This window comes from Notechis scutatus, chromosome 2 (assembly GCF_049901735.1).
Source record: "Notechis scutatus isolate UNSWTSFEM ecotype Mainland chromosome 2, rNotScu1.2, whole genome shotgun sequence".
Taxonomy (NCBI): domain Eukaryota; kingdom Metazoa; phylum Chordata; class Lepidosauria; order Squamata; family Elapidae; genus Notechis; species Notechis scutatus.
In genome coordinates, this window is record NC_142010.1 from 136813344 (window position 1) to 136839355 (window position 26012).

The window sequence follows — 26012 nt, forward strand, 5'->3', positions numbered from 1 at the left end:
GCAAAGGGGCCAGGGAGGGGGGTTTAGAGATAACTGGGGTATTGTAGCCTAAATAAAATTCTTTCCCCTGGGAATCAAGGAGATTGGTGCAGGTGTTCGCAAGGTGGAGACAGGTCACCTAGCAACTGGACTACATGCTGATTGGACCATGTGACTGGAGATGGGGTGGGGGGAGTAACAAAGTTTTGCTTTTAATTGGGTGTAAAACCCGTGGGAACTTCAAGCCGGTTTTCCAGCAAGTTTGTGCCAATTTGATATGTCCCAATAAAATGTTCTTCGAGGATTATGCCTGTCTCGGAATTCTTATTGAAAGGGATGTATTACTTGGAACCTTGACACTACTAAACCTTTGAAGAATTGCATTGTTTTGTGTAAATGATTCATGTGGGACTTTTCTTACAAGCAGACGATCTTAAAAAAATCTTAGCTATGCAGATTTAAGGTTTCGAAGAATCTCCATGCTTTGTAAACTAATTCCTGTATCCAAACATGCAAGTTTGATCCTGGAACACTGGGGAACTGCCAGAGGACTGGAAAAGAGCCAATGGGGAGGAAAGACTGTATTTTCACTGGTTTAGAGCACGGTAAAATTAAAACACCCTATTATGGTAATTATATGATTCAGTGGTACAAGTACATTTATCTTGTTAACATGTAAAGCTAAAAAGAGCATCTTCCATCAATTCTGCCCCACTTCACATAACCCTTTAAGTTTTTCTCTGCTTTGGTGCTGGACCCAGAGTTAAAAGCAGAAGCAAATTAAAATAGCAAACAGGCAAAGGCTTAAAACCTTGCCCACTATTTTCTCCACATTACTGTTTCATTTCCACACAATTTTCCACAGGCTTCCCATCTAGATCTCACACATATATCTCCTTATTCCAAGGCTGCATTTTAAAAATGGGGAGGAAGGGTGAGTATGAAATTGAGTGACTGAGGTGGATCCTTTACACAGCTTACAAAAGACTAGTGCCAGCACATTTATGTAATATCTGTCCATCAGAAACAACCTGACAGCGCCACTATTGTACAATTATCCCATAGCCAAGAAAAAACAGGATCCACCTAGGGAATCTCCCATTGGATCCCTGAGGCTGGGGAACTGAATCTGGTTCTGTTGTAACCAAGATAAGGTTTCCCAAAATTGATCGCAACTCCCATTGAAGTCTATTTCAAGCGTAGGAGAACACTATATTAAGTTCCGCTTTTTCTCCCCCTTAACCTCACAACCATACTGCAAGTTATATTAGATATATGTATATCTCCCACAAATCCAGCAGCTCCCTGCTGACTTTCTCTAGAGAAGCATCTCTTTCTGACACCCTAGCCCAGCTTCAGCCAGCTACGACATCACCAGAGATGTTGAACTACAACTCTCAGATCAAGGGCCAACCTCAATCTTGGGAAATTGACTGATGTCATCTAGTCGTTTTGGGCTCTTAGCAACCATATGGATTTTCTCCACGATTTATCCTTAATCTGGTCTTTCAAGTTTCCCAACAATGCACTCATCACTACTGTAACTGGTTCAGAAATGAACCATCTCATCCCTATTACATTGCTCCATCCTAGCCAAGAAGAAGGTATGTTGTGTATCTTGTTGGTTAAAGAAGTCCGACTGGTGGCATCCAGGAAGACAGCTTTCCTCTGCCGATGCTCCCACCCTTTAGAACATTTTACCCCAGAGATGAGATGGTCCCCACTCTTGCCCTTCCGGAAGATTGTCAGGACCCCTGGCTCTGCCAATTAGCATGGAGGTCTAAAGAATGACAGACAAACCTGGGGATATTTGGTGACTTGAGAATATTCCTTAATTTTTTTTTAACTTTTTAAACATTTTTAAAAATGTTTAATGGCTTTAAAGCCATTTTAACAATGGCTTTCATTGTTTTTAATCTCTGTGCTTATACTTTTGTATCGTAAACTCCTTTATGTCAGTTAAGTGAGGTGTGTGGTGTAGAAATTGGATAAGTAAATAGACACTACACAATAAAGCAAATATTAAGAACCATCTATTCATAAACAGACTAATTCGTCTTTATTTTTCCTACTGTCAGACTGATGGGTGTCTATGAAGATCCTCAATCATGCAGGACATGGTTGTCCCAAAGGTGGTTTTTTTCAAGAGGCAACTGGACTTTCTGTTTTTTTTCTTTGAAGACGTTTCGCTTCTCATCCAAGAAGCTCCAACCCACCAGTCAGAACTGAAGAAGCTTCTTGGATGAGAAGTAAAACGTCTTCAAAGGAAAAAAAAAACAAAAAGTCCAGTTGCCCTTTGAAAAAAGCACCTTTGGGATGACTAATGGGTGAAGGTTTGGGGGGGGACGGGGGGAGGGTTGGTCCTCCGTGAGCCAGGAAGTTCTACCAACTTTTGCCTGAAAGGTTTTGCACCCGAAGTTTTAACAAACAAACCTTCCGGAAGAGTCAGGAGGCGTTGCCGAAAGGGCACGTGGTAAAACAGACTTTTAGGACCCGGAAGCTGTTCCGACGCATACCGGAAGTTGGCTTCCCTTCACCTCTCTTGTCTCTCTTTCTTTCGCCATCTTGCGCCCGGATCGTCTCGTACGGTAAGTTTCGTCGTTTGTATCCGCCGGCATCTGCCTCTCATGGCTCTTTAACCCGGCCGGCGGGGAGCCGCTTCAATGGGAAACGCTGAAGTGGCTCAAGGGGACGGTCCGAGGGCGGCGGGGCGGCCTGGGACAGTTAAGATTCGGCGGGGGCTCCGAATAGGCCGCTTGGGCCGTTCGCTCTGGATTATGCAGCGTCAGGGCGGCCTTTTGGGAGTGAGGGGGGGTCTCCCTGGACGGAAGAATGATGTTCGCTCATGAGCGCCCAGGGAGAAGAAGGCCGCCCCTTAAGGAAGACTCCGGCGCTTCCAGTTAAAGCAGGAGGTCTTCATCTTGGAAACGGGAGGACTTAACGTTCTTGGTTTGTGTTCAGTTTGTGGTCGGTGGCTGGACGGTCTCCGCTAAACGATCCCTCCTTTTTCCCTGAATATTGTGTTATACAAAGAATTGAAAAGGGTTGTGGTCAGAATTGGAGTCGACTCTTTCGCGACCGCCTAGATCAGGGATCCCCAAAGTTGGCAACTTTTAAGACGTGTGGACTTCAACTCCCAGCAAAGCTGGCTGGAGAATTCTGGGAGTTGAAATCCACACGTCTTAAAGTTGCCGAGTTTGGAGACCTCTGGCCTAGATTTTCTGCATAAGTGGTCAAGTAGGGCGACAGGACATCATTTGCTTGCTGTTAAAAAATTAGGAATAAAGCTTGCAGGACGGTAAGTGCGATAATGGTGGTGGCGGTAGTGTCAACACGCAGGCATCGTATATTTAGTGGAAGGGAGAGAATGCTGAAACTGTCCCCTCCTTGGTCAGCCCCTCCTTTTGATTGAAGTGGCATGCAAAGGGATGTTGGCTTGGTAAAAGATATGTGGAAGGAACACACTGATGGAGGTGTGATAGAATTAAAAACAAGGAGGTTTGCTAAATGAGAACCAAGCTTCATTAGGGAAGGGGTAGTTGTGGGTATAAAGGCTTTTTTTTAAAAGCATGAGCAATATCTAGTAATGAAACTTGGCTATGGATGCTTGTGTTAGGTGCAGCCAAAAAAGCTAATACAATCCCAGGTTGTATAAACAGGTGTAGAATCAAGATCATGTGAAGTATTAGTACCACTTTATAAAAATCCTAGTAAGACCACACCTGGAGTACTGCAATCAATTTTGATCACCACACTACCAAAAAGTTGTTGAGACTCTGGAAAAAGTTCAAAGAAGAGCAACTAAGATAAGACCTGGAGACTAAAACATGTGAAGAATTGCTGCAGGGTTGGGTTTGGCTATTCTAAAGAAAAGAGTAATTAAGGGTGACATGTTAACAGTATACCAGTACTTTGTGGGGGGGGCTGCCACAAAGCAGAGTGGGTCAAATTATTCTCCAAGGCACCAGAGGGCAGGACAAGAAACAATGGTTGGAAACTAATCAAGGAGAGAAGCAACCTGGAATTAAGGAGAAACTTCCTAACAGTGAGGACAATTAACCCATGGAACAGCTTGCCTCCAGAAATTGTGAATGCTCCATCCCTGGATGTTTTTAAGAGAGTCTCGACCAGGACTGTCAAACTCCCAATCCATGGACCGGATGCGTCACGTGCTAGCCATTCCCACGCCTGGTTTAGTGAAGGGGGAAAAAGTCCCAATACATCACTTGACGCAGCCGTGACAGCATGAGTTTGACACCCCTGGTCTAGACACTTACTGAAATGGTTCTTCTACTTGACCAGGGGACTGGACTAGAAGGTCCCTTGCAGTTCATTCATTCTATTCTATTCTAACTGGCAGAGTATACAGTAATAATTTCAGACTAATAATTGGACCTTATTTTTTGTTGCTAGATCATAAGCGTTGGCTATTTAACTGAGATAGTAAGGCTGTTATAAGACTACAAAAATGTAGAATAGATTAGCATTTTTGAATGTTTTAAAACTAAATATTGAATATAGAAATACATTGCTTTTTTAGGATTAATATCTTAATACAAAACCTAAAGTTCTTACGTGTCAGTGGTTTGCCTGGATATTGTGGCTGCAACAGATCAAGACTATATTGTATTCTACAATTTTATAATATAAAAGATATAGGGAAAAATAACTACCTTTTATTTTGTTCCTCTTCTATCAGAAATGCCTGGAGAAGCCACAGAAACTGTCCCAGCCACAGAACAGGAGCTGCCCCAGCCTCAGGCTGAGACAGGTTAGTATTTTGGATGATTCAACTACCTTTAAAATACACTCTCCATTAGCTTAGAGACCCATAGATGTCCTTTTTGGAGAGTTCCTTACATCCTACCATGTGTTTGCCCAATAGCCTTAAGGAAATAATCTGCTAATTTCATCCTCTTATCTGTAGTGTATTAAAAATAGAAATTTACCTTATAGGGCTGTTGTATGGTTAATTAAGAATTATGAGGAAACATTAGAAATGATTATACAGTGGAACCTCGGGTCGCGAATGCTTCTGTCCGCGACCAAATCAGGTGACAACCAAAAATTTCAGAAAATGTTTGCATATGGCCGCGAACACATCTTCAGGTGGTAACCAAACATAGCTGCAGCAATTTTCCCAGGTGTGATTTCCCTTTCTGCACTTTTTTTTTTTTTTTTTGCCTTTACATGTGCAGTCAGTCGTGGAACGGATTACGGTTGTGATCCGAAGTTCCACTGTATACATGTTTGGGGGATTGGATATAATGTTTTTAAAGTGAGCAACTGCATGATTGCAGACCGGAACTAAATGCTCTTTCATTGAAATTTTGGAGCAGCTTTCCTTTCACTCCCCACAAGTGCTGAGTTAACACTTGCTTAAATCCAGAACATCACGAAAACATTAGGCCCTTTAAAAGTATATTATAAGGACAATACCAATAACTAAGCTACTAGATTTTTTTTCACATAGTTCTTGGAGTTATCAGATGACATATTAGAGGTGTTGTCTTACTATTGTAACACACATTGGATGTTAGACGCTCATTTAATATTTTGGCTTTATATCAGACTGACCTTACAAAATAATTGGGATGTTTTAAAATGCTATTGCTAGTAAATGTCTGAGATTTTTTTCAGGAAAGAAAAGTGATATTTAATTCATTCTGAAAAATATAACCATCATATTTTTAAACTCTAAAGAAATCAGGACCCCCCTTTCAAAAAATCTCAGATTGGCATTTATTAAGCATACTGTGCCTGGCTATACATGAGATTGGCAAAGAATGTGCCTCATTTTTGATGGATTAGAATTGTGTGCTATGAGCTTTTTTAAAATGCTGGTTATACTTTAGTGTGTTTGGCTGTGTTGTGTGCTTACTTTTACTATATTGGATTTACTAACTTTGAACTCTACTGTTTTATTATGTTTCAAGTGATATGTCTTGAGGGAATTTTGGATGCTGGATAGTAAATAATTTGATTTCATTATTTGCCACATTTCTGGCTGGAAGCTTAAGGGATATTGCATGATGTATGACTTGGCTTCTATACACACATGCGTGGAGCTGTTGTCCATTACTGGATTGTTATTTCTTTTTTGTAATAAGTTAATGTATTTATTAAAACATTTAAGAAACAAAGAGCTACAAAAAGAGATGGAGACCTAGTTGATAGAATAATGTGGCAGTAATTAAACATAAGATTTACAATTATCATAAAATCTAAAAATCATTATTTTATTGTCCAGTGCTGAATTATTAATATAGGGGTTTCTGTCCTGGGGGTGGCAGGTCTGATTTGAAAGCTTAGGGGAACTTTGGAGTTCCATTGAGAGTTCTGTGAAGAGTGATCTGGGCAGCAGAGATATTGTTCTTCTGGGCCTTGTTCCAGCAAGTACCTGTTTCTACTCCTACACTAGAACAAGGGCATTAGAAACAGATATACACCTCCTGATTCCAGAGAGCTAGAAAGGGTTCTGATGTCACTTCCTGTGGAAGACAGTTCCCCTGATCCTGGCCTCTTCTGGAGATAGACATGTCTCCAAACTAATATGGCTAGAATAACCCTGATGACACTTTTTCTTTTTACTTGCTTTAGTTTTCATGGCTTTCACTGTCCTTTTTTGGACAGTGAATCTAGCAGTCAGCAGTATAGTGTCTGGAGATTCCTTGGAGCTTTCTATGAGGCCAAATAAGAAGTTTGATTTCTAATTTTCTAAGTCCATGCTTAATCTTTTCAAGAGAATTAAGCCAACATAGTGGTGCCCAGATCCAGCAGATCTATACTGCTTCTTTAGATAACGAGATGGCCAACATACTGCCTCTACCTTTGAATTCATATAACATACAGCATTCCTAAAGATAATCTAACATATTTAGCAGGCCCCCTCCTCCCAAGAATGTCATTTCTTCTTGGTAACATAGACCAACAAAACAGCTGCTATAAGCTATCATTAAATCGCATGCTCTCACTCATATGGCCTCTTAAGAGATCATATGGGTGAGAGAGTTTGTTGTTTCTTCTCTATATTAATAATATCTAAAAAGAACAGGATAGCAGAATATCTTACCAGATCAAATACTGCATGTTCCAGATGGAAAACATGATCGCTAGTGAGAGAGTCTAGGAAAAAAAAAAAGTATGCCATAGGCTTGCTAGACTTAACAGGTAGTCTATTTACACATTCCATTCTATCTATCCCACATTGCTTGGGTTTCAGCATCAGGGAATTTCTCATTTAGCCAGTCAGCTCGCAGAATATATATGAAGGAGATAGTAACTATCATAGTCAACTTCAAATCATAGGGAGTACATGTGTACCTCTGGGTAATTAACCTGCTACTCAAGTTCCCTTTGACTGAACCGGCAAAGAGGGATGTATTAATCATGATTAAACCATCGAAGAGTCAAGAGCATATTTCAACCAGCATATACCCCACAGCACTTGGACACCATCTTGAACACCAAAGAGATCTGATCTCCCTTGCAGAGAAAAGAAACCATCCAACAGGTGTCACATAATTCCTCCAAACCAGCTGCCTGGAACTTATGATTTTCACAGTCTCCAGGGTTAGATAATTGCCTGTATCAATGTATTGAAATTTCCTTTCCCTGAAGTAAAGGCTTCTTCCTTTCCAGAACCAAATAGCCCACATAGTCAAAAGACACCTATCAATTCCACTGAAAGTGAAGACATCTCTCAGGTTGTGACTCTTGGGAAGGGAAAATACGCTCTCTGACCAGGTTTTATTAATCAGAGACATCACCCTCAGGAGTGGAGGCTGGATTGCTTAGGAGAAATAGTTTAAGAATAGGAAACTCAAAGCTTCTATCTTCTGAGACAATCTAAAAGAACTTCTGAAAAGATAGCAAAGCTTATCAATAAGACAAACTTCTGGGCTGGGCATCAGATAAATTCAACTGCTGAGGTTTAGAACTCAAGTAATAGATCAGCCTAAGCACTTTCAAGCAAATTATGTTGAGTTAACAAGGGATGTTCTGATAGCTCCCATCCAGGGGTGGGATAAGACAGGGTTAACTTTCAGTTCGACGAGGTTCGGTGATTTATGATGTGCTTCCCTGCACCTGCGCTCCCGAGCATGCTGAGTACAGAGAAGCAGCCTTTCAAAAAGCCCTTTTCTCCTGCTTTTTTAACTGCAGCTGTGCCTCACACGGCAGCTGAAGTTGAAAAAATCAGGAAATAAAGGTCAGGTAAGAGCCTGGGTGGGCGGATGTTCAAAAACCTCAGCAGACATAGAACCGGTTCTATGTCTGCTGCTCTTCAGAGCTACAGGCTCTACAGAGGTGGACAGAACCGGTAGAAACCCACCCCTGCTCCCATCAGTTCAAAGCAAAATATCTTCATCTCATGCTCCCTATCTCAGGAATTATGGGCAGTAAACATCTTTAAATCCACATGGCCCAAAGACCTGCTACATACCTTTCCCATCCCCATTAACTCAGGCTCCTGACACTAGTTCAGAACTGGAGAATAGAATTATACTGAGTATGCTAATAGCACTCAACTGTGCCAGGAAACTGATGCCATACTTCAATCTAGGCAACCTATCAGTTTCTTAAAAAGAGCTTCTGAACATCACTAGACTAAATCAAGGGGGACAGTTATGTGCCAGGAGATTGGATTTATCTCGCCAACCCAGAAATAGTTACAAAATACTATTGTAGCATCAGGATTCCAGCAGTTACTCCAATTAAATCATGAGTCTTGAACCACACTCCCAAAACTAAAGAGGATTTGTTAGAAGTTAACATTCCGGCATTTGCCTGGGTGCAACCAACTGTGAGATAAGTAATTCACTGTCACCCTTGACCCTACTTTTCCCCACACCCCTCTGGGTGTATCATCCAACGAAACATGTCCATAGCCAAGAATCATCAATCATGCTCTCCAATTAGGTTTTTGCAGGACAGAAGGTTCAGTCAATCTAATCAGTCTTTGAAGAAAATATGAATGGAATGTACTTTCAATTCCACACTCCTGCCTGCTCTTTGAAATTCCCCCCTTCTTTCTGTTGACAACCATAAAACACGTATACAATATGTTTTATGAGTTGACATTTAGAATCCAAATTACTTTCTACAATCTACAAACATGAATTCACATGAGAAGCTTTCTACTACTGATCCCAAAATGAAGGGAGGCTCTACTACATCAGATTTTATTTCCAGGTCTTGCCTTTCCTACATGTGGACTTCAACAAGGTAATGTAACCAAACCCTCTGCATGTAGGAGTTGTCCCTCTCTTCAGTTCTAGCACCGGAGAGCAATGAAGAGCTCTTTGCCAATCTCACACCAAGCTGTTTTTAAGGAAATTTTCTCTGCTATCTGTCTGTGAATGGCCATGATCAAACCTTCAGTTAATTCTAGAAGTACTTGCCCAGTACTTACAGTTCATCAAAACGATCATTTGGCCAATAAATAAATAAATGCAGAAAATAGTTCCCAGCAAGGATTATTGGCCCATGCCCACAGCCCCAGATGGTCTTCTATCCCAGAAAATTATCTGACCCCCATTATAGGAGAAAGATGCAGTGAACCTTTTTCTATAGTGGAAACAGGATTTCTAGAACATTCAAGTACTGAGAACAGGGGAGAGATTAAAGGCAGGGGTCCCCAGGCTGTGAACCGGTAGGAACCGGGCCACACAGCTGGAGGTGAGCAGCAGGTGAGTAAATCTGCACACGTGGGATCTAGGTTATCTGCTCCTCCTACTCCTCCCCAGTCTGGAAAAATTGTCTTCCATGAAACTGGTCCCTGTGCCAAAAGGCTGGGGATCACTGGATTAGGGGACCTACCAGTAAAAATAGTCTTTTTTTAGCAACTAGAGTTGGGACTGGCAACTTGGTTATTAAGCGAAACAGTTGCTAAGTAACTATGACTCTGCTTATAATCTTCAGCTTCACTTTGCTTTACAGATCTGCAAAGATAAAAATGCAAGGATTGGTTCTAAAGTTTTTAATCATTTTAGCTGAGAATGGTCACTAAATGAGGCAGTCACCAAACAAGGACCATCTGCATTCACCATTTGTCTCTACCACATTCCAATTGCTTCAGATTTACTTATCAAAGCTTGTAAACTGGCCAGTAATTGTGAGATTGGTAAAGACCCATTTTAAACTGTCCTGTTTCTGGTGGGGGGGGGGGGGATTCATTATACTATAAATCCAAAATGGATTTCTAGCTGACAATTCAAATCTAAACAAGCTACTTTGATTTTCAGTATATATTATATTAAACAGTTTCTGACAACTCCTTTTTTAAAAAGTTATCCTTTACTGGCTTTTTTCCTATGGTGGTTATATTCATGCCTGCTAATGCACCATGAGTTTATCTAGATTGGCTTTTGATGCATCATTACTAACATTCAGCAGCTGCTGTTAACTTAGAGTTCAAATGAGTGCATGTAAACATCTTATCACAATCTGAGGAAACCATGAAGGTAGGCATTTAATTACTTCAAATCTGCCAGTAAAATGGCACTAATTTGATTAGAAAGAGGATTTAATTTGTTAAATTCATTTCTAATATAAAGAAAATTGACATTTTCTGTAGTGTTTTTTTTTTATTCCTGTGCTTTTTGTCTTTTGCAACTGAGTTTAACTCACATCTTTCTGCATGACTGGATATATTTCCACTTGAGCAGCTGACCTTAAAAAACATATATAGTGGCCTTGTAGGATTTCTGAATGGTTAAAACTATTGTTGTAGCTCCAGCTCCTGGGGCTCCCATGGAGACGATGAACAAACCAGTTGCTGCCAAGAATCCTGAGGTAGGAGGCAAGGATTCTCAGGCTGGGACTGCTTTAGAGTGTTCAGGTAGGTTTGAAGTTAAAGCAGCAGACTAGAATTGCCACGCATGCATCTGACTTAAAATGAAAGAAAAGCACTGTAACACATCAGTGTTTCTGAAATGCCAGCTCTGTTTAATCTGATGCCTTAGATTTGATTCTCCCTCTTCCTTGATTAAACCACATAAATTTGAAAAAACAACTAGACTCTCTTCAGCTGCTCAGTACTGTATTTGATCCTTTCCTAAAGTGTTACAAATAGTCCTTGAGTCATAACCGAAAGCCCGGAATTACTTCCATAAGTTGTGCCCGTCATTAAATGGATCATCACATGACTGACCCAATTTTAAAGCATGTTTTGCAGCAGGCATTAAAGGAATCACTGTAATCATTAAGTGAATTCATGGTCATTAAGCAAGCCCATTGTCCCCAATGGGCATTTTTGCTAGAAGTAAATACCAGTTTCTGGCAACAACAAAAAAAAGTAATAAATCATGGTCACGTGATTGCAGGACTGCCAATAGCAATACGGGCTAGCACCCAAATGAGATCGCATGATGGGCAGCCATAGGAACTTTGAATCCAGGTCACAAGTACCTTTTTGTGTCCTTGACTCAAAACCTTGGGGAAAAGTTCATTGTACTTTCAAATAGTTGCTAAGCAACTCATAAGTCCAGGACTATTTGTACTAGGTTTGCCTTCTGTCATTTCCAATAGGCATTTTATTTGGAAAGTAAGATGAAATGTTTCTTAATCTTTTCTAAAATGTTTCTAATGGTGGAAGCATCAATAAATAATCCTTTCAAATTAATGCTAGACTCATGGCTATGTACAGTCCTTCGTGGAGAAATAGTTCTACTTACTAAAATGAACCTTATCACTTTCTGATTGTATCCTGGGCTGCTTTGCTACCTTGTTCCAGAACTTTTTTTACTCTTTATTTTGGAATATATGTTCAATTCTCCTATGATCATGTGTTATAACTGCTGCACCAGTTTTGCTAAGATTTGGTACGCAGGAATTGACATGAAGCACTAATCTTTTAATGCAGGGGTATCAAACTCAAGGCCTGGGGGCCAGATCCAGCCCACAGGGTGCTTAGATCTGGCCCACGGGGCCACCCTGGAAATAGCAAAGGACCAGCCTGCGGAGCCTGGGAGCCCGTTTTCGCTGGCAGAGTGCTCAGGCCCCCACAGGCACTCCTGACATGAGTGATGTCAAGCTGGCCATGCCCACCCCAGGCCTCCAAGTGTGGCCCTCAATGAAATTAAGTTTGACACCCCTGTTTTAAATGTGACTGTTTTCCTTATTAAATGAGATGTTAAGGAGCAATTATTTATTAATAATTAAAATATTTGCCTAATGGAAAAATATAGGATTAAAACCAGATGAGTTCATAGTTTATAAAACAGTCAGTTATGACAAGATTGAGGCTAATCCCTTCCAACTTGTGGATTCCAGCCTTTTTTCTGGAATATTTTGAATTAAGATACAGGCTTTAAGTGCAAGCAGCCAAAAGGCATAAGCTTCAAGATGAAATAGGATTGAGTTTCATAGATTTGGTTTCCATACTGATTTAGTTTGAGCACATGCTTAATCTAGCTATTACATCACTCCTTTGCTATATTTGCCTTGAATTCTGAATGTCATCCCAGCCCTGTTGTCATCCCAACTCACACTGTTAGAGTTATTACACTATCAAAAGGTTTTGCTCAGCTGACTCATTAGTCCATATCAAGTTTGGCAAGTTTAAGACTTGTGGACTTCAACTCCCAGAATTCCTGAGCTAACATGACTGGAGGAGGAATTCTGGGAGTTGAAGTCCACAAGTCTTAAAGCTGTCAACTTTGAAGACCCCTGGTCTAGATAAAGGAATAAAAGATTCTTGATTGTATTTTTTTTAAATGAAATTGCAAGTCCTCATAAAACTACTTTCTCCTTTTTTTGCCTTACTTTGGAAAAGCCAATCCAATGTAATGTATATTGGGTTTTGTATTTGGGATTTTACTTGTGTAAGCCACCTGGAGTCATTATGAGTTGAGTAGCCATATTTCTATTAATAAGTCAAATAAAATACAGGAAGATTTGAAGATACTAATATATATAAATATATATAAAATTTGTGTGTGTGTTTGATTGCATGGGACAAGGAATCTTCCTTCCTTCCTTCCTTCCTTCCCTCTCTCCCTCCCTCCCCCCCCCATACACAAACACACACACACACACACACACATATATATATATAGTTACCTCTGGTTTTTTTCTAAATAATTTCACCCAAGAGACTGCAGGTGACTAATGCAATTATTTGCTTTTCTGTTGCATGTGAAGTATATAAAAGCATAGGCAAGTGGCAATCTGTTTTCAAAATCAACCAACTGTAGAAGGAAGCCCATTGTCTCTCAGTAGATTGGCTTCAGAGGCATTTACAGTGCCATCAAAACTAATAGCCTTGGATCCTCACAACTTCCATGAATTGATCCAAAGTCCTTTAATTGTAGGGGTCTTATTGGTTGTATTGATCGAGCTGAAAGAATAGTCTTCTCAATTGTTCTAGCTCCTGTTTTATTGATGTGCTGTTTAATAACTGTTGATTTTGCTCATTCAGCATCTGCCATTCCTGCTACTTTTCCTGGTGCTGCTGAAGCACCTCCAGTCTGTTCTCAGCCTCCCATTCTAGCCTCAGGTATTTGTTCTTAATGTTCGCATATGCCATCTTAAACAGTATATTTATAGTGTTGGGCTAATACAGTTATTTTAATATGGCATACAATCTGATGAGAGTGGATGGTAGTTGGTATCACTGCACTTGAAGGCCAGGCTTCAAAACTATGTTCAAGTTCTGTCCTTAGTTTAGCTTATCAAATGCCTGGGTTCATAGTTTGTAATGTTTTGCCTGAAATGGGGATGCTTCACATTGATATAGTATGAATTGACTTATTTGGGGCTTCTGCAGTAAACTTGATTTTAAATCACAGAGGCTTCCCTCATTAAAATAGATGGCAAAAGTTTCCAAATTCCAGTGCACCCTAGAAGATTGAATGCTTCAATGCTGCGACTTGTTTCCTGAACTAACAGCTTTACTATCTTAAAATGAAAGCGATAGAAAGAAAAGACTACTAGCACATGTTAAAGGGTTGAATGTATGGCAAGATTCATTTGTGCCAATAGTGATAACTACAATTAATCCTCATGTAATGTCTGAAATTGGGACTGACAATTCCAGCACTAAGCAATGTGGTGAAGTGAAACTTCACATGACTCTACCCAACTTACAACTAATACAGTTCCACTGCAGTCATTAAGCAAATTGCCCATGGAAATTAAGCCTGATGTCACATGACCACAACTTGCAGCTTACTGCCTGCTTCCCCATTGACTTGTCAGTAAGAAAATATACCATTAAGAGCCACAAATGGCAATACCAGGACCATGGGATGCTGTGAACATTGTAGATGCCCACCAGTTTCAAAATGCCCAAGTCATGATCATATGTCTGAGGATGCTACAATGGCCATAATTTTAAGGACCAGTTGTAATCTACTTTTTCAAGACTGTATACAAGTTTGAAGAGATGCAGAATTAAGCTGTTGTTAATCAACGACTACCTGAATAGCTTAGCTATGGTATACGGTAGTAGTTTGCATGACTGTTTGGCAGCATCAAGCTGATTTTGGCTGATCTCAAAAAAACTAAGTTGGGTGGGAAACTGGGAAATGGCTAGAATGAGAAAGTGATATCTCAAAAGAAAGAATTACATGGATATGTCTCTAAAATTACTAGGAAATGAGTTCAACTCAAAGATTATACTTTTTCTTTTTGAGTGCTTAATTCTACGTGTGTCTTCATGGGAAATGTTGAGTCTGAAGAGTTATGACCGCAAAGACAGTTTTGTTTTATTCATCAAATGTGCATGCTGCCAAATTGGACTACACTAAAATATAGTAGCATTTTATATAATAAACAGTAATACAGTACAGTACACAAGAGCAAGCCAATGATATAATGGCTAAAAATTAATAAGCGTCCAAGAAAAGTTGCTTGGGATGAGAGGAAAAAGTTTGTTTGTTTTCTGGAAGCAGCTGTAATAATTTCTCCCCTACAAGAAATAGCGCTTTCATGTGGGAGGCTTTATAGATAACCTAATTTTTCTTCCTACATGTTCTTTTTCCAATGCTGATTTACTTTTTCTCCTTTAGCAGCTGTTTCCACCTCTTCTATTTATAGCCCCCTCCACCTTTCCTCTTCCTGCCATGATGCTAACTCTCCCCTTGCTAGCCTCTGTCCCTTTACTCCACCAGAACTGGTGACCTCTGTCTCTTTGGTACAAGCCACTCCTGATGCTGCCTTGTCTTCTGCTGACTCAGTTATGCTCTCTCAGACCCTTTCTCCCGTGAAGCCACCAATTATAGCTGGTGTTGCACCTATTGGTGTATCCCTACCTTTAGAGCCTTTAGCTTCTCCCCCAGCCTCAGTAATTTCCTCTGAATCTCTTACTTCTGCTCCATCAGCATCTCCTATAAGCCCATCAGGGACAACTTCTGCAGCCTCAGTTTCTCCATTTCCATCATCTCCTGTCCCAACTCCTTTCATTCTCCCAATTGTTCCTGTATCTCCTCCTATGGCTACAGCTCCCATCCCCGCTGAAGTTCCAGCTACTACTACTGTGGCTTCACCCTCTAGTTCAACTCCTTTCCCTCCAAATTCTGCAGATGCTCCTGCCTTATCACCAACACTTCCTGTCCTTAACACTGCAACCCCTACTCTCGATCCAGTGCCTCACATTTCATCCTCTCTTCCCCCTCGCCAGCCTTCCATACCCATCAGTTCTGTTCCATCTCTTCCTGATTCTATGACTGTTCCCAGTCCCATCATTTCTCCAATGCCTGTATCAATTCCGGGATGTCCTGCAGTGTCACCTACAGAATCTGCATATCATCCTGTGATTCCTTTGGCACCTATTTCCAGCTCTGAGATCCCAGCTTCCTTTCCTAAAGTTTCTGGGGCTGATCCTTTGTCTCCAGCAAAGCTTTCTCCTGCAATACCACCTGCAAAGTCTACTACTGCTCCTGAATCCAGTATGACATCCCCAGCAAAGCCTGCTCCTACACCATCGTTACCTGAAAGTTCTCCCGGCAAACCTGTTTCTGGTTCTCTGCCAGCTGTGAAATTGGCATCTGGTCCTGCAGCTCCAGAAGTATGCCCTGTGTCTGGTCCACTATCTGTTTCTTCCCAGATACAAACTCCTATTTTGGCACCTGTTCCTGACTCTGACTCTGTAACTGCTTCTCTAGACAAGGCAATGCTGGCTTCTAAACAGGTGGCTCCTGCCAAGTCCTCTGTAAAACTTTCTTCTCCTTCAGAATATTCTGCTGATGCTATAACCAGAGCAGGTCCAATAATGAAGCCTGCTTCTGGGTCTGTAGTCCCTTCTGGAATCCCAATAAGCCCTTCTAGTCCTGTGCCACTTTCTTCACAGTCAGGGAGTCCCACTTTAGCTCCTATTTCTGGCTCTACTTCACCGGGCACGGCAGTGTCCAAGTCTAAAGAACTGAGTACGGTACTTTCTTCTGTAAAACCAGCCTCCCCTTCAGAAATTTCTTCAGATCCTGTGTCCTCATCGGGCTCTCTTCTTACACCTTTGCTTCCTTCATCACCCCCAATGAAATCTACAGTGCCTATTCCTGAGCCCATTTCCCCTTCTGCTACAGTAGCAGGACTAATCTCTGTTCCAGGACTACCCAAAGGGAAACCTGTGAAAACTGTTTCTAGTTCTGTGGCTCCTAGAGGACCCCCTGTGGAATCTGCTCTCCTCTCAGCCCCTGTTCCTAGTCCAATATTGCCTCCCACAGGCCCTTCACCACCTGCCTCCAAGATGGTTCCATCTGTTTTGGAACCAGCTCCTGCTCCTTCACTATCTGCTTCTGTAACTCCGGGGATACCTGTTTCTCAGCCTGCAGCTGTTTCTGGCCTTGTGGCTGTAGTAGACCCTGCTCTTGTCTCACCAACATCTGCTATGAAGTCATTTTCAACTTCTGAACTTGCTTCTAGCTCTTTGTCTATGGCAGAGTATGCTTCTAGTCCTGCAACACCTACTGCCCGTACTCCTGCACCTATTTCTGGATCCACAGCCCTTCCTGTGGCTGAAGGGTTTACTCCTAGCTCATTGGCACCTGTCTCCCATCCAGTAGCAGCTTCCGAAGTACCTCCTCCAGAACATCAGGTGTCACCTATAGTTGTAGCAGAGACTGCTTCAGTTCCAGTGACAGTAGCTGCCCCAGCCCCGATAACTTCTCCTGTAGGCCCAACAATGGCAGTTTCTCAGCCAGTACCCTCTGAGGTGCGTGCAGCAGGAACCATTCCTGGAACCCCTGCTGCTTTTCCTAAACCTCTTTCCTCTCCTGACTTTGTAGCCTCTGTAATCCCTCCTCCTGGCATTGCGCCTCTTTCTTCTGCAGTGACTCCTCCCATTTCCCCTGCAGCAGCATTTTCTAGTCCAGTAACTCTTAGCCCCAAATTGTCCCCTGTCCCGGTTAGTTCCACTGTCTTGGCCTTAGACATGAGCCAGGTTTCCATTTCAACTGGGGAGGCATTGCCTCCCCAGAAAATGGCACCTTTGCCCCTTGCACCTGCTGACCCTTCTGTTTCTTCTCCTATTGCAAGCAGCCTCACTCAGCCAGCTTCTCCTGCACCCTCTGCTTCTACCCTTGTGAAAAAGCTAGAGTCTTCCTCTGTGCTTCCCAAGCCATCCCCTGTTGCACCTGCACCTGGTTTAGTACCTGAAGTTACCCCCAGCCCTATCTCTACTACCTTTGAAGACGACGAGCTGCCACCTTTGATCCCTCCAGAGGTACATGTTGAGGAGTCACCTCTGCAGCCAGTCCTGGTGGACTTCTCTCCTAAGACAGCTGTGCCCCTTGCTGAGGTTCCAGCAACTGCTCCTTTACCACCTCCTCCTGTCAAACAGCCTTTCCTGAAGAATGACAAGGGTATTTTTGCCTCTTCAGTTTGCTGTGTGCATGGATATCAAAGGCCACTCACTGAATACTAACTTAGTTGTACAGGCATGGAGTGTGAATTCCCTCTGCTTTAACTGTTAGACTAGAAAAATGCCATTTAGGATTTAAAATTTACTAAGTCAAAATAAATCTAGATTAAGTAATCTTAGTTGAAGTTTGTTGTGCACACCGTGATTCGTGATTTATGTTTAAGAACGTACACTATTAATGTGAACACTGAATCACTGGGCATGATGTGTGTGTTTAATAGATGTGTCATAAGCCTTGTCTGAGCTGATACCTCTGGAAGAAAACTAACCTAGAAACTGTAATCACCTCTTTATTTTCAAAGGCACACTGTCATTTCAGCCTGCTTTTTTGTTTCCAATGTTTTGCCTGTGGTTGCATATCTAGTAGATTTTGTTCATTGCAGTTGCATTTCATGAAATGTTCTGTGCTATGAGGTGATATTTTACCCTCATTGTAGAAGAATTTGTGGTCTAATGTTGATGTCCTTCAGTTTATTGTTCAGTGTCTATATTTGCAACTGCATTTTGGATGGGTGTATATAAATAGGAAGCTCTCTGTTAAATACTTGCATATACTGTGTGTTAAATTCATGTGTTGTCTCTTAGAGAAGTAGAAATGAGTAGTCTGGTGCTTCTGTCCAGTTTCTAGTCACTTAAATGTAATAACACGCATATGCAATTTGGAGTAAAGGTGTCAGGATTTAGAATCATCTGGAATTAATGTAGTATTAGACGGGGACATCAGTTGTGCTTGTTCCAGAAAAACTGGCCTGAATATGCTTGCTTGTCAGTAATCACATTTATTCCCTTCTTGTATTGCAGTCACACAGGTGTTAAGGCATGTGAGCTAGCAGTTCACTGAAACTTGCATCCAGAGATGGCAGTCATATAATGGTGGTGGGGAGGATTGTCTTGAAGTTATCACTGAAAGTTACAAATGCAAACTATTACATGATTTAAAAGTACTTTTACTTTTTACTTTTAGTCCTTGCAAACGTCTTTCTTAAATTTGGTTGCTTTAAAACCTTGGAAAGATGCCAGGAACTTGAGCAGTCTTTCTTCATCTTCCTTTCCCTTGCTCGCGTTCCTTTGTTCTTTGATGCAGGATAACCAGTTTGCCAAAACAAATTTAAACCATACTTCTGAATGACATACTATGTACTAAACAGGTATTTCTTTGGCTTCTGTGTACCCAGCTGCTTCAGGACACTGAACAATAACTCATAATTAAAACATGGATTAGTATGATGTCTGAATTCACTTTAAAGCAGTCTTAATTGGGGCTAGCTGTTATTTGTCCTATGTACACATCATGCTAAACCCTAGGTCTCAAAAACTGTGAAAATGAAGGGAATCTATGTATAATGAGGAAAAGTGTTCAGGTCCATAGCATATTTCTAGTCTCCAATCATGGGCCAAATTATGCCAGAATGAAACTCACCTTTTTTTTTTTTTTTTTTTAAGCACTAGTTAAATCAAACAATATCCTTATCCTGAGAATGTGATCAAAACCTTGTTCTAAGAAACTTGTTCTTCCTGGGAACCTTGTTTCAATAAAGAGAAACTCCAAGTCCTATTGCCACATAAGTTAAACCACTATTATATTAAATCACTGCCATTTCAGAATTTAGTTGTCTATATTTTTTTTATGTGTGTGGAGAATGTTGGAGATATGTTCTTTTACTACCAGACATTTTGAAGTATGCTGGCTTCAAAGTATTTTTTCACAATGTTGGCACAATAAAAGAATGAAGGTTTCTTCATAACCAAGCAGCAAAGCTCTGCATGTTTTGCCTGGGCCTGCCTGCCATACCCAAAAGAGACTAAGTTGGAAGAAATGATGCATATTGATTTCTGTAGGTTCTGGAACAGAATCCGACAGCGATGAATCAGTGCCAGAACTTGAAGAACAGGACTCCACGCAAGCCACCACACAGCAGGCGCAGGTGAGAAAGGGAAAGAAGAACACATAAACTGTATTTCATATGCTTGGGCAGGGCTGTAAAAGTAAGTATATTTCAACCTCAAAAAACTCACACAGTAATTGTGAATACATCATTTAGTTAGGTAAGATCTAACACCACAATGCTCAAGATATCCATTACAACAGGTGAACATAACTTGAGATGTAGGCTGCATGTAAACACCACTCCCTAAATCCTGGGGGTGTAGCCCTGGCACTCTCGAAAATTAGCCACCACATTATGATTTTTATTAATACCAAGAAAATTACTAAATGCATAAGGAGCTGATACTATTACAATGGCACACTGCAGTTGTGCTTTTCTGCCTAAGGTACTTATCCCCTATATTAATAATAGATGTTCTTGAATATCCTGGTCAGATGATTGCTATCTTTGATGGACTCCCATCTGCTGAGATGCTCACATTTTCCACTACTCTTTAAAAATAACATGAAATATTTTTAAAAATGAACAGCTACCCAGTCAAAATTAGCAATATCACCAGCAGGCTTGGGTAATGCTTACTCATTCTGCATCTCAATTCTTCTCATGTATCACCTCCTACCTAGAATGGAGGTGGGATTTATGAAATGTTAGCTATGATCAGCTCAGTGGAACTTGTTAATTTTTGTCCCAACAACTAGCTTTCATTGTATCCATCTTCCAACATACACAGTTCAAAGGCAATGTGCAGACCTCAACTTAAAAAAAAATAATACCCTGATTTGCAATAATTAGTTTTGCACATTAGTGCACATTCTAATTTATGCCATGGTTATAACACAATTTTTATCCATGTTGTCTATACTAATTAGAGAAATGGTGAATACAATGTATATGTATCTAAAATTGGTATGCTACAATTTCCAAATATGAAACCAGGGGAAGAGTATCCTGTATACGTAATATATTTTGAAAAGTGGGTGTTTCCCTTTTGAATAAACCATGCGAAGAACATAACATTTCAGAAGTTAGAGAGATAAACTACAATGGATGCTAACTAGGCAGTTTCTTGAATTTGTTTCTGCTGTATATATTTTTTTCCAGAATATGGAAATACAGCTGTTGCTGTTCTTAGGTTTTTCATCATGCCCTGCTTCCTTTGCATTCCATTATCTTTTTCCACCTTTGTTGGCTTTGTTTAACATTTCGGTGTTGTAGTTATAGCTAATACTGTAAATAAGGAACTTCCATGCTGTGGATTGTGATGTTTGTCATCCTATCTCTGACCTCACTCACTTTCACTCAGAACTTGTTTCTCTTCTGAAGAATACACAGGGAAAGTTCCAAAGACAGAGGCACTATCCAATAAATGTACTTCTCCACAGATCATTTGATCTGAGTTGGGACAGAAATAACAGTTCAGTATTTGAAGTTATGCAAGAAGCTGGGGGTAATTAAACAAACTAGGAGTTATCTGGCAAAACTCTGGCCCTGTATTTTAATCTGAAGGATTTTTGGTGAAGATATGCATGTGCACGTTCTCATGATGATCAGCAGTTTTTTTAAAAAAGTATGTGGTGTTCTTGGCAGCTTGCTGCAGCAGCTGAAATAGATGAAGAACCAGTTAGCAAAGCAAAACAGAGCCGGAGTGAAAAGAAAGCACGGAAGGTAAGTGGCTTGCTTGATTCAGCCAACAAAAGTTGTTGGTGCCCCTGAATCTGCAACCATCAAAACTCGTGGTGGTGTTGCTCTTTCTTCAAGTCGTTTCTTATAGCACATCCTTAACTTTGCATAAGATACCAATGAACCCATTACTTTGTTTCCTTTTTGGCAAAGCCCCTGCTTATCCTACTGGGAAATGATTAGGGCATGAGATAAACTTTTATACACAACTTGTCAAAAATCCCATTTTTTTGTGTAATACCACAAAAAGGAATATATTTGAATACATCTCTTGAGTCTGTTGGCTTCCCCTCAGGGAATTTTTGTGCCCAGAGAAGTCTTATTCTATAAACAGTCAAGCGCTGAAGTGCAGTCCTTGTTTTATAGAAGGTGAAACAGAGATAACCCATAGTTGACCTCATTACTAGCACAAAAACCTGAGTTTTTTTAATTTTGGGTTTTGAGCGGGAGATGCTATTTCCCTTTCAGGAAAAGATTATGTAGGTGTTCTACATTAATCAAAGAGTAAAAAGTATGTCTTCCATTACACTGGCCATCTTATAGCCCTTATGACCTCCAAATCATTACTATTGCAATATACTGTACATTAAGCCCTTGAGGAACAATTGGAAGCCTCAGCTGATGCAAAATGCAGTGGCACAGGCAGTTAATGGCATTGTTTTCTCAGTGCATGTGCTCCTCAAGCTGCATTGGCTTCTGGGCACAATTCAAGATGCTGGTAATTGCCTTTAAAGCCTTTCACAACTGTGTTAATTTATGGGATTATCTTTCCCCAATTGTTTGTACCTGTCCAGTCCAGCAGGAGGAGCATTCTCTGAGTACCATCAGTTGAGGGCGTGTAAACTGGCAGGATGCAGGAGGAGGGCGTTTAATCCAAGGCACCTAACCTATGGAACTTCATTCCTCTTTAGCTCTGACCCTGTTGGACTTTTTTAAAAATAAAAACTTAGGTTTATGCCCAGCCTGGAACCCGAGAGTATGATGGAGGCTGCCTCTTGGCTTTGTTGACCATTACTTTATGAAGCTCAGCTGCTATGCGCTTTTATATAATATATTTAAATTGTTTTTGTCTACTGTAAGCCACACAGAGTCACAGGTATGAAGTGGGTGGCTATATAAATTAAATAAACAATGAAATAAAATACTAGGAGTAATTTTGCCATGAGTTAGATATTTTTCCCACATGACAAAAGGAATAGTGAAAACCAGGCCACCTGCTGTAGAAGAAAAGGGACCTTTACAATAAGTCCAGTGTTGTGATCTCACTGTGGCTTATTATCTGCCATTCATTTACCAGTCTAGCTCAGGTACTCTGTGTCTAAATCTTTTTCTTGAACAATTATGTTTTGTTTCTAAGGCAATGTCCAAGCTTGGCCTTCGTCAGGTCACAGGTGTAACCAGAGTTACCATCAGGAAATCCAAGAACATCCTCTTTGTCATCACCAAGCCAGATGTATATAAAAGTCCTGCGTCAGACACCTATATAGTCTTCGGAGAAGCAAAGGTAAACTGAATTTAAGGAATCCCCAGCAAGGAAGTCTTTACCATTTGTTTCTGCAACTATCAGTAGATTTGCTACCAGTTAGAACTTTGGATTTACCATTCAAACAAACGAAGAACATTCGCTCTGCAGGACCTTTCTGACAACAGGTTCATATGGATCAATGGTTTCTTTCATGGGAAGGGTTAAATTTGTTTTGTGATAGGAAGAATTTATTCCAAACTGTGGAGTCTCTCAGTATCACTATTTATAAAGTTCTCTGTTTTGCTTTCTTTGCATTCCATTAGCATTGTCAGTTGTAAACTACCTGATTGTAGACAATTAAAAAAATCTCATTGGGTTTTTTTTTTTCCCCTCATCCATTTCTACCAGATTGAAGATCTCTCTCAGCAAGCACAGCTGGCTGCTGCTGAAAAATTCAAAGTGCAAGGAGAAGCTATTTCAAACATTCAGGAAAACACACAGACTCCTACTGTACAAGAAGAAAGTGAGGAGGAAGAGGTAAGCGTCACTCTTTAATGTGTGAGGTGGACTTTCCAGGAAGTTTTAAGAAATGCATCTGGTACTTTATGCTAAATCATTGCTGCTAATTTTGTCTACTGAGTCAGAAGAGCCTACCTGTGGATATAAAATTACTTACTGGGGGTAATACTAGGCTAAAAAGAGGTATCAAACTGGAATGGCAGTGAGAAAAAAAGCCTGATACTTTTTTGTATCTTATATATGTCTACTGGCCAGCCTATGCTGACCTCCATCTCTTGTTAACATCTAGCTTCCTTTATATGTCCAAGCCCACAATAGGCAAGTGGTATCATTCATTCCAGGTTATGTCATGGTAGTACTTCAAAATACAGTATGCATGTACTTCTGTTCTTGCAGCCAGGGAAGTGCCATACCACTTGACTTCTTATGAGTTTTTCATAATCCTTTTTGAACCTTTAAATATCATTTTCAAATATTTCCTTCTGTTTAAGCGGCAAGCGGAAAGAAACAACCTATGAATATTCTCCTTCAGTATCTCCCAGCATTTGTATGGAGTACTGTGTATTTAAAAAAAACCAACAGTGCCAGTTGTTATTTCTAGTTTCAGTGAATTTTTGCTAGAGGCATCCATTTGTTAACTATGTTGTGTGCCATGCATGATCCTAATAAGTATAATTGTTCTTGAGCTTCCTTTCTTGTTGGATGAGCTGCCTGATATCTAGATAACAGCTTGTATGCTACCAGCTATGTGAATGGACTGTTCTCTGCAGTGCACATAGACTTCTTCTCCGCCATTAGTAGCAGATGCCTAGCATGGACTGGGATATGGAGCAAAGCCCAAAGTAGGAAGTGCTTTGGAAATGTGAACATGTATGCATAGTGGACCTATTAGTCTGCTCTATAATCTTTTTCTTCTCTCCTAATCAAGCCACACTCTCTCTATATGTAACAGTGCAGGATTCAGTCAGCCAAGCTGTTGTATTTTGTTTATTAAATTATGTTTACATTTGGAGTCCCTAGATGTGTATGATACTACATACAGCAATGAATCTCCATTTTGTTCTTTTTCTTTACTTGTTTTCCCTGGATTTTATAACAATGTCTCTTATTTTGGTATATTTTTCACTAGACCAGGGAAGCTCATCATTCCATACTAATGAGATAAAAAATGAAAACAAATTAGGTTTTTTTTAAAGTTCACCAGAATGTAACAATCTGTAAGGTTCATTAGGTTATATTTTGTTCATACATTTCGTGGCATCTTAAGAAGTTCTTATAGTTACTGTGAAATCTTGAGTATTACAGAGTAATAGAGCATCTCTTTCCTGATTAACAGAAAAGCCTGGCAGATGCCTTGAGAGATTATCTATCTTTTTCCTTCAGGTTGATGAGACTGGTGTTGAGGTGAAAGACATTGAGTTAGTTATGTCTCAAGCAAATGTTTCCCGGGCAAAAGCCGTTCGTGCCCTAAAGAATAACAGTAATGATATTGTAAATGCAATTATGGTAAGTGACTGATTAAATGCTATATGTGACTAGGCTGCTGTACCGCAAAATCTAGAAGGTAGTTGGGAGAATTGATCATGGGCATTTTAAGTAGTTATTTCATTTGATTATCGAGCTCATTACAGGAATAATGTTCTGTTTTTATTCAGTATGTTTGCTAGTAATTGTTAAGAGTACAGGGAACATGGATATCAAGATGTCATATGTTCTAAAAATTTGGTTAACTACTGTAGATTAATTATGCAGTGAAGCAGAGAAGTGACTTATAGGAGAAACTTCTGTTTCCAGATAGTCCAGTTAAACCTTTTTAAGCTAACACAAATTACGGCAATATTGTTTCCTCGGGGACTACATAAATGCCTTAGTGCTCAATGTTATATCCTAGGCAACTATTCAGGAACTAGGCACTGTATCTTTGCCTGTGCTTTGTAACAGCAACAATTGCACCCTTGCTGTTCCTTGACCTCACAGGCAGTTATAATAATACCCCTCAGGGTCACTTGGCTCTGCTGGGTGGCTAAACAATTTGCTCTGAGCATTCCCATCCCACGTAAGGGAACAAAGAAAAAGGTTGTTCCTCACTTGCTCTTTTCTGTTTCTTTCCAGGAATTGACGATGTAGCCATCCGGAAAGGACTTTTTAGTGTTACAAAGAAATTACAGCTGAATTGAAAATTTGTACTATTTCTATCAGTTAATAAAAGTGGTGGTTTAAAAGATTTTACACCTATTTGTTTTCCACAACATGTTAAGAATCCTCAAATTGGGGGCAGGGGAGGGAAATAGTGGCTAATGATCCTGATTTGAATTCCTTATTTGCTGGAAAGTTTTTATTCTTTGAAATTTTGCTAGAATGCCAAAGAAATGGCTTGATGTGAATCATTTTTTCATACCGGTAGATGCAGCTGCAATCATAGAAACAGTGGTTGTATTCACAATTTTCCTGTTAATGATCTCACTAAAAAATACACGTGATAGAGAAATGTTGTTTCTGTTTCAGCAATCCCTGAAAACATTTTGCTACAGTTTCTGTGGTTACAATAGTTCTCACTATAATGCTGATTCATAATTTGGACTCCTTCTGTTGTTTATCCTTGTTGATTAATACATATATG

General features: G+C 40.3%; 1 protein-coding gene across 6 annotated transcripts; it reads left to right on the forward strand.

The window, feature by feature from the left end:
• Positions 1 to 2418: 2418 nt before the first annotated feature.
• On the forward strand, positions 2419 to 25616 carry NACA (nascent polypeptide associated complex subunit alpha). Of its 6 annotated transcripts, none has more exons than XM_026683852.2 (11): positions 2419 to 2567; positions 4679 to 4750; positions 10712 to 10819; positions 13400 to 13477; positions 14991 to 17780; positions 19679 to 19764; positions 21316 to 21393; positions 22766 to 22912; positions 23282 to 23410; positions 24776 to 24898; positions 25505 to 25616. In XM_026683852.2, exons 2-11 carry the CDS (start codon positions 4681 to 4683, stop codon positions 25517 to 25519), a joined length of 3624 nt encoding a protein of 1207 aa, XP_026539637.2. In that variant the 5' UTR covers positions 2419 to 2567; positions 4679 to 4680; the 3' UTR covers positions 25520 to 25616. The 6 variants fall into 6 exon arrangements, with proteins under 6 accessions (XP_026539637.2, XP_026539639.2, XP_087810124.1 ...); XM_026683854.2 differs by having other exon boundaries at positions 2440 to 2567; positions 14994 to 17780; XM_087953997.1 differs by having other exon boundaries at positions 2561 to 2928.
• Positions 25617 to 26012: the final 396 nt, after the last annotated feature.

Coding starts and splice junctions, on each gene's coding strand:
- NACA (XM_026683852.2), top strand. CDS start 4,681: ATGCCTGGAGAAGCCACAGAAACTGTCCCAGCCACAGAACAGGAGCTG. Junction 13,478..14,990: donor GCCTCCCATTCTAGCCTCAG/GTATTTGTTCTT, acceptor TTTCTCCTTTAG/CAGCTGTTTCCACCTCTTCT. Junction 19,765..21,315: donor CCACCACACAGCAGGCGCAG/GTGAGAAAGGGA, acceptor TGTTCTTGGCAG/CTTGCTGCAGCAGCTGAAAT.